The sequence below is a fragment of the Phalaenopsis equestris genome, unplaced genomic scaffold, assembly GCF_001263595.1.
Source record: "Phalaenopsis equestris unplaced genomic scaffold, ASM126359v1 Scaffold000882, whole genome shotgun sequence".
In the NCBI taxonomy this organism is placed as follows: Eukaryota; Viridiplantae; Streptophyta; class Magnoliopsida; order Asparagales; family Orchidaceae; genus Phalaenopsis; species Phalaenopsis equestris.
The window spans coordinates 34,908-44,560 of record NW_018165322.1 but is presented as its reverse complement, the minus strand read 5'-3'; the positions used below and the strand labels follow the sequence as shown (position 1 = coordinate 44,560).

Below are 9,653 nucleotides of genomic sequence, written 5' to 3'. Positions count from 1 at the left end.
AAAAATAATATTTTTTATAAACTTGATGTATATTAAGCCCATATTTATACAAATAAATCGAAATATTTTAAACAGTTTAACAGACAGGGGCAGATTGGTCATTTTTACATTAACAGCTGGCTCACAACATTTTTCACACAGCTGCACCAAACAGACAGTCAACTTCCCCACAGCTGTTTTCCTACAGCTGCTTCCAGGGGCAGCGCAGCTGCAGCTGAAAAGCTGAGAATCTGCAGCTGCGCCAAACAGACCCTAAGATTCTTAATGTTTTAAGTGTTTATGCTTCTCAAGCAGGTTTAGATATAAGTTCAAAAGAAAAATTTTGGAATGACCTAGAAGTATTAATACAAATGATATTTTTTTTCAAAAAGAATTTTTATTAGAGATGATTTAAATGAACATGTTGGTAGAGTGGTTGAAGATTTTAGAAATATTCATAGAGGTTATAGTCTTGGAGTGATTAATGAAGAATGTAGAACTATATCAGATTTTATTTTGACGTACGCTTTTGTTATTGCTACTACTTTATTTAAGAAAGAGATAAACATATTATTACTTATAAGAATGTATTTAATAAAACACAAATTGATTATTTTATTATGAAAAAAGAGATTGTCGAGAGTATAAAGATAGTAAGGTTATTCAAAGTGAAAATTTAAGTCCTCAACATTGATTATTAATTCTGAATTTTAAAATTGAGAATTGTAAGATAAAGAATACTAGGAAATATTGTCATAGGATTAGATGACGGCCATCTAAAAGTTATAAATAATTTTTTTTTTTTACGAGTAAGCTTCAAAATGTACAAATTAGGATGTTCATGTAGAAGTAAATCCTATGTGGGATGAAATAACAAACAATATTAAACAGTGGCAAAAGATGTAGTTGCAGAATCACCAGGAAAACTTTTTATAAATAATAATAATTGATGGTGAAATAAAAATATATGTATAAATTTGCCAAACAAAGTGAAAATAATAAATATTTAATTCATAAAGTGTATTAAAGATGAAATTAAAAAGTATTTTTCTTAAAGGAGATTTTTAACATAGGAGGGTGAATTATTTTGATAAACTTTTAATGATATTTGATAAATATGGTCGACCTTAGCAATCTTAATACCATTAATAATAATAAAATATTTTATTTTTACCGTCACATTAGTAATAAAGAAGTTGAGGAGGCTTTAAAGAAAATCAATGGTAAAAAATTAGGACCTGATGATATCTTAATTGAAATATGAAAATATGTAGGAGATTTGAGAGTTTACTGGCTTACTAAACTCTTTAATATTATTTGAAAAACCAAAAAGATGTTTGATAAGTGAAGGAAGGGTATTTTGAACCCAATTTTTAAGAATAAAGGCGATTGATAAGACTGTGCAAATTATAGAAGAATTAAATTGATGTGTCATACTTCAAATTTATTAGAGAGGGTAATTGAGCATACGTTTTAGACGTGATACAAAAATTTCTCATAATCAGTTAGGATTTATGTCGAGCAGGTCTACCATGGAAGCTATTCATTTATTGAGATGTTTGGTGAAAAATTAAAGAGAGAAAAAGGAGGATCTACTTATGATTTTTAATGATTTAGAAAAAATCTTACGATAACGTTCTAAGAGAAGTCCATTGGAGAGTTCTAGAGAAGAAATGTGTTGATATGATTTATATTCAAGTCATTAAAGATATGTATAATAGAGTTGTTACTTGTGTTCTAATAGAAGGAGGATTGATTAGAAGGAGGATGAAGGAGGATTGATTAAGTATTTTTCTATTTCAGTTGGATTACATTAGGGGTCGACTTTAAGCACATATCTTTTTGCTTTAGTTATGAATGCTTTTAACGATCATTTATAGGAGGATGTACCTTGTTGTATATTTTTCGCTGATGATATCCTTCTTGTGGATAAGACTGGCGAAATAATTCAGGAAAACTGAAGTTATGGTGATTTACATTGAAATCTAATGAGCTTCTTTTGAGTAGATCTAAAATTGAATACATGGAATGTAATTTTAGTAGTGGTAGCTCTAGTGGCAGAGTTGTAACTATGGGTAATCAAATCATTAAGAAGTGTGATGTTTTAGATATCTTGGGTCTATTGTTCAAAGTGGTGGGGATATAGATGGGCCTGTTATTCATGTTATTAGTAGAATTCAAGTTAGTAGGTTGAAGTAGAGGAATGCATCAGGCCTATTGTGTGATAGAAAGTTCCACTTAGAGGTCTACGTTGTAGTCAAAAGGCCTTCGTTTGAGTAGATTTAAAACTGAATACATGGAATGCAATTTTAGTAGTGGTAGCTCTAGTGGCGGAGTTGTAAGCATGGGTTATCAAATCATTAAAAAATGTGATTATTTTAGATATCTTAGGCCTATTGTTCAAAGTGATGGTGATATAGATGGAGATGTTATTAGTAGAATTTAAGTTGGTTGGTTGAAGTGGAGGAATGCACCGGGTCTATTGTGTGATAGAAAAGTACCACTTAGACTGAAATGAAAATTTTATATGGTGGTGAGACTTGCAATGCTCTATGGCGCAAAAAGTTGGCCTTTAAAAGAGAATCATAAAATAAAGTTAAGTGTTGCTGAGATAAGAATGCTTAGGTGAATGAGTTTCTTGACTTTTAGAAACAAAATGAGAAATGAATGTATCTGTGATAGGGTTGGAGTAGCTCCAGTGGCAGACAAGATTAGAAAGAGTCGTCTTAGATGGTTAGATCACATTAAATGTTGGCCATCTGATAATTATGTTAGGAGAGTAGATTTTTTAGATTCGACTTATGTTAAGAAAGGCAGAGGTAGACCTAAAAGGAATTGGACATATTATATAAAAAATGATTTTAATCTATTAGAATTAAATGAAATTATGACACTCAATAGGACACAACAGAGAAAAATGATTCATTTAATCGACCTCGCTTAGTGGGATAAAGGCTTGTTGCTGTTGTTGTTGTTTTATGATATTTTTTAGTAATGTATTTATACATATGTTAATATTTTAATATTTGTCGTAAATTTTTAATAAGTACTTTGTTTAATATTATGTGATTATACTCTCGACCAAAAAATAAAAGCTGCTTTCTCTCATCTATTCAATCTACACTTAAGCATATATAATGCACTTTCTCTTGAAAATTCTAAACTTACTAAAATTTGATCTTTCACATATTCTCTATTTAAAAACTCATTTTTCGAAAATGCGTTATAATTTTGGACTCAAGATGAGTCAGTTGCTATTATAGATCCAATTAATCCTTCAATTATTTTAAGGGTTCCTCTTATGAAATATGCTTCTGAAGCTAAAAAAAGAATTTCGAAGCCAAAAACAAGAGTTTTTAAATCATAAACTAATCGAGGTTAGTAATAGTCCACACAGTAGTCTAGCCTTTCTAGTTATAAATCATGCTGAATAGATTGAAGGAAAAACAAGATTAATAATTAATTATAAGAAACTTACTGATAATACTAAATTCAATGACTATTTCTTACCAAATAAAGAAGTATTAATCAATCATATTAAAAAAACCAAATGATTCTCTAAATTAGATTGTAAATCCGAATTCTGACAAATAATGATGCATCAAATAATACAGAGTTTACTGCTTTTAGTATACCACAAGGGCACTATCAATGGAATTTTATGCTCATTGGAGAAGAATGGATAATATCTTAAGTTAATTATCAAGCTTTTGCCTTATATACGTAGATGGTATCCTAATATTTAGCCAAACCATCACCGAGCATCTAAAACATTTAGCTTTGTGTCCTCAAAAAGCTTAGAAACATGAAATAATATTAAGCAAAAGGAAAATCGTCTTCTTAACTAACACTATTGAATTTCTAGGACTTATCATAATGGTTCAATTGAACTGCAAGAATCTATTTTAACAAAAATTGGTCATTTTAATCAAATAATTAATCAAAAAATTTGCAACGCTTTTTAGGATGTATTAATTATGCTGAAGCGTTTATTAAAAATCTAGCAGAATTAAGGGCTCCGTTACAAAAGAAATTACGAAAAAATATGATTTGAATTTGGGATGAAAATGATCAAAAGATTTTATAGTACATTAAGGATCTATGTAAAAAATCTTCCTAAACTACATTTACCAATCTCTGGTGATTATTTGATTATAGAAACTGACAACTCTTACATGAGGGACAATTTTAAAGATGTAATAATACTGAACTTTTATGCAGATATAGCTCAGGTATATACACGGACACTGAACAAAACTATCATATTAATGAAAATGAATTATTAGCCATAAATAAAACTATTAAGAAATTTGAAATATTCTTAAATGAAACATTTTTAATTAGAACTGACAATAAAACAATTATTTCATTCATTAATGGAAAAATCGTAGATTCGTTACCTAATTAAAGACTAATTAGATGACAAAGTTGGTTCTTTGATTATACTTTTGATTTAGAAAATATAAAAGGAAATAAAAATGTTCTAGTTGATATTCTAACACGAGAATTATACAGGAAATAAATATGGGTATTGAAAATATGAAAACTTATCATATATCTTGTGAAACTGAAGAAAAGCCCAGACATAAATAACTACTTAGAATTGTTTACTTATAAATCTGAAAATTAGAATGCGAGATGCCTTTTAAAATACTATTCTAAAAGAATTATTTAAAGTAAAAAATTATCTCACCGGAGAAATAACAGAAGGTGAACTGCCCTCGATATCTGAGCTACGAAAAAATAGATATTTTGTAAATCTCAGAATTACAAGAGAAGAATCAAAAGGAAAACTTTGTTAGTTACTGAATTACAAAATTTTACTGCAAAAGAATCATTTTCCTCAGAAAGAATGCATACATATGCTAAAATACTACAAGATACATCTACAAAGAAAATCACAGAAATAACTAAAAAATGACAGTAATTATCACTCTATAAGGAAAGAATTAACCCCCAGATTTATTTCAGTACAACAGGAAAATATCAGGTTGTTTATATTTATGGAAATACTGATTTAAATATTGTTTTAGAATTATACAAATATGATTTAATCTGCATAATATATTTAGAAGATGAAAGTCTTCTAAGAGAATTACCAAAACCAATATTTGAAGCAGTGGATACCTTCCACCAGTTGCCAAACATTGAAATTTAAACATCAAATTATATCACTTGTCTCGAGAAAGGAGTTATTTCTCTTATATATTTTGGAATTAGTAGTGAGTCATATACTCTGAAATACAAATCTACAGAATTACTACATCAGAGATCTACCGCTGAAGTCTTATATCAAATATGGAACGAAACAAAGAAAATTGGTTCATCAAATATTTGAGTATATTACTACTCCAAACAATTATTTAATATAGTCATTGTAAACAGTCAATAAGTAAAATACATTAAATAATGTATAAAAAATGGATCTCTATCTTAAGCAAGAACGACATAGCTGTCAGCAAAGAAATATTTTGTCAGAAATTACAGAAAGAGAAAATTCACAATTGTACGTACTGCTAGAAGAAGGATATTATTAGGGAATAAGAGATAATCTCGAAGCTAAAAATAATGGAAGCCAGCTGTAAAGAAAAAAATATGACGTACACATGCCAACTCACCGAATTATTATCAACCAGAAAAATAGTGGAAGCCAGGTGTAAATAAAGGAATTTGACGCACACATGCCAAATTACCGAATTACTATCAACCAATCTGGAAAGCAATAAAAAATTTAGTCACATCAATTATATCCTTCACTTGCAAAAAAGATTCTCCACCAGCAAAGCATCAAATATATCCTCCACTTATCTAATGCATCAGCAATGACGAAAATGTATTTATCTCCTGCCTATATGTTGCTCTCTTTTCTCTTTTTAGGGGCAGAGCAAAAGAAGCCAGTCTTTCTTCTTCTTCTTTTGTCTACCCCTCCTCTAGTAATCTACTTATGTGTGTCTACCACTGCGGCTAAGTAAACTCTTCTCGCTCTATGTCTGTAAGTATGTTTTGAAGTATTGAAAGTTCATATGTTTTATTTTTTCAATTTGTTTAAATAATACTATGTTATTTTGATTCTACTTCTTTTGGCTACGCTTAGTGTAAGAAACGAATTAAAGCCGTGCTTTGAATCTCTGAAGTATTTATATAGGGTTGTGGTCTGTTGTAGATCTAAATGATTTGGTTGAACCCTAATTTTCTTCAGAAATCCATGAATAAAAATATAAAATGAATCAGAGATTTTAAGGTCAAATCTTAGAATAAGAAGAATCAAAGTAAGATAATATTATGTTAAACTCTCAATAGGAAGCATGATGGACCCGAATATTTTAGAACATACAAATGACAGAAGAGTGACAAGAATTTGTTAACTGTGGAAGATGATATAAACAAATTAGAAATAGGAATAAGAAATTTAAAGAAAAATGTTATAAATGATATCAAAGAAATAGAAGAGTTAGAATAGAGAATAAAATACAATTTCTTAATACAAAAATCTAAAACTCAAAAACATCTGAAACATCTAAACCATCAAAGATAGGCCAAGTACGCAAAAATCCTCTATGTGTTCGTTAAATTCTTACTATAGTAAAATTAAAGCCAATATATTTAGAGATATATCTGACAAATATGATGTTGAATAAATTCTATCTCAAGCAAGAATTTGACAGGATTTGCGAATTATTATAAATAAATATAAAGAATAAACAATTGGAAGTTTTTCAGAAAGAACAAATTTTTCATATAAAGTTTCCGTTAGGAAATTCTAATGAATGGATTATATTAAGTTATATGATTTTAAAACAACAATTAGAACTAGGACTATACTCTGAAACTATGTGCTCGTTTGGGGCGTATTAAATTACAGACGACATTTTCAAATTGTCGATGTCCTACTTGGTTAACACATTTGCACAACTTTTATCTAAATGCGGGTTTCGATTATTTAATAAATGGTGCCGCGAGAACGACCCCGCAACGCGCATTGAGCTCTCGCGTTTTAACCCACTGCCCTCGTCGCGAGCTTTACAGAGGATCTCCCTTGCTCTTTCCTCCCTCGATCTCTCTTGTCCCCTCTTAGTAATCTCCTGTCGCTCTTGCCTTTCTCTTCCTCCCCTCTACAGTGTGTGGTAGTTATATCTGTGGTAATTTCGCTTTCTTGATGCGATTTTGGCTTTCTTCCTGCGAAATTGGGTTTTTGATTTGTTTATGGTTTACAGAGAATTTGATTTGTTCAAGAGCATTGTTATAGAGATTTGCTTGTCTATGGAGGCAGTACCATGAGGTGTGCTTGTTCTGGAACATTTGAACATTTGTTCTGTGTGAGTTGATGATGGATGTGAGTTGTGCTTGTGTGTGGTAGCTGTGAGATGTGTTTATGGTGGTTGTGGTGGCGTCAGGTGTGTGTTCTAGTGGGCCTGGGTGTGTTGGTAGGAAGTTCAAAGAATTGACTGGAAGAAAGTACGATAGGCTAAAATTTAAGAACAAGTGAGATCAATTAAAGTAGTGAAAGTTATGGAGGGAGATGAAACAAAGATCTACTAGGTGTATGCATGATGAAGGCAACCAAATGCCTCTATTCTTTTTGGAGCAATGAGTTTTTAGGCTACTTTAGATGGCATTTTTTTTGGTGATATGCACATGTGACACATAGGAGGCTAATATGCGGGTTAAGACAACCAAGAACTCATTTCTTTAAAAGGTAAACTGTCGTACTGTATTGACAAATTCGTTGGTTGGTGTGGTGAGTTCTTTGAGTCCACATGCCTGCTACTTTTTAATCATATTTTCGTTTCCTAATTCATTTATGTTTCTTATTTTCAATTTTCACGTTTTTTTTTAATTTCATCTAATTTTATGACTGACGTGTTCTCTCTTGAATTATTATAGGAAGATAAGCTCCGGATTTTCGGGGAACTCCGGGCGAGTGTTATGCCTCTGTTAACAGTCGTTATTGTTACTCTCGTCACGCTGGCCACATAGCTACAGATGACAGTTCTACAGGTGCCCACGGTGGGCAGACGGTCCGGATAAGTGTGAGTTCTTCAGGTGAGCAGACAGTCCGGCTGATTCCACTGTCGATAGTGATCGGGGTTCGACGGTATCCCAACCAGAAAACATTGCTCAGGGTTCGACAGTATTCCAACCAAACAACGTTGCTCGTGACATGCTTCTTTTTTCTGCATTTTAAAATGAATATTATCATTCTTTTAATTGTAATTTTAATGTTTTTTTCTTTTTTATTAGGTTTCTTGATACTCACTCTTAAGTGAGGTATATGTCCTTTTTTGTACTATTATGAAGTTTTTTTTAGTTCTAAACTATCAAATATATCACTATTAGAGCTCTGTCGCAAACAGCACAACCGCACAATGCCAGAATGGTCATTTATCTAGAAACAACTGCAAATCAGTTATTTTCCAAACACACAAACCAAACAATCCAAACACACAAACCAACAATTAAACAACTTATCCAAATCAGGGACAAAATGTTTATTTATCCAAAAATAACTGCAAAACAGCTATTTTCCAAACGCACAAACCAAATAGCCAATCAGTTTATCAGGATAAGCTGCGGATAAGCTACAATTGCCCCAAACAGACCTTATATCTAACGAGCTTGTTAGTCTACGAAATTAAACCAAATCAGTTAGAAAAAATAAACATTTAAAAAACATAATCCAATCTAGATATGAAAAATTGGCAAACACAGAAAATACATCCAATTTACATGAATTAGGTATAAGACTAATTGAAAAACAACAAGTTCTTTGCAGGATTTGTGAATTATTGCAGATAAATAATTTCAAAGCCATAAAAAATATTATTAATATTATTGTAGTTAAAAAAATAAAATTTTTTCTCGGATAATTTAATGTGATTTAGGCACAAATGATATTTACATGAATATAAGAATTTAAATATTAAATATATAAATATGTACAAATTTTATGCTACGTATGTATATCCAACCAAACTTTTATTCAGATGGGCCGCCACGATGTAACGTTGCATGCATTATATTTCACGTAAACAATAACCTGTGTAGCTATTGGAAACAACTTCAAAATTAACAAATTCAATTGACTTTCAATTTAAAGATGGAGAAAATTGTTAAAAATTATCTCATGATTTTCTTATAGAGGGTCATTTACAAAAATGCCAATTTAATCCCAGTATTTTTAGAGTTTGTTTGGCTACATCTAGGATTTAAATATTAATTTAGTAAATCTGAAAATTGTAGATCGGTTAAATCGATTCTTGGTTGGATTTAATAAATCTGAATTTAAACGGAATCAAATGTAAAGTTGGGCTAACTAAATTTGAAAATTCAATGGTGCTACCAAATCAATCCCTTAATGACAGATATGATAATTCCCCTACAGATTATTTTAATATGTATTCAAAGACCTTAAAGATTAATTTAACACTTATGTAAATTCTAAGATTAAAGTCATCTCCTAAATAATCAAGAGATCATTGATACTTTTTCTCATTAAAAATATCTCGATCAATTTTTAGAAACAAGAGAGGCTTTCAAGTTTAACAATATTAATTCTTTAAAAATGTAATATGAATTATGAAAATTCACTTTAAAATTGTTATATAATCATACATATCATAGAAACTTCATCTTGAGATTAATCATTTTGTCTCTTCAAAAACCATTTATATAAG

General features: G+C 30.3%; 1 protein-coding gene across 2 annotated transcripts in view; it reads left to right on the top strand.

Annotated features, from left to right (window-relative positions):
- Positions 1 to 8,163, top strand: part of LOC110032173 (protein CHROMOSOME TRANSMISSION FIDELITY 7-like) — a 30,520-nt gene extending 22,357 nt beyond the window's left edge. Inside the window, exon 5 of one of the 2 annotated variants that reach the window (XR_002294824.1) lies at positions 7,864 to 8,163. Coding sequence is in view for 1 of the 2 variants with exons in the window: in XM_020735710.1 (XP_020591369.1) it covers positions 7,864 to 7,918 (55 nt within the window). In the remaining variant the exon portion in view is untranslated. The remainder of the gene's footprint in view (positions 1 to 7,863) is intronic. The other variant, XM_020735710.1, reaches the window with a different exon arrangement.
- The last annotated feature ends 1,490 nt before the right edge of the window (positions 8,164 to 9,653 follow it).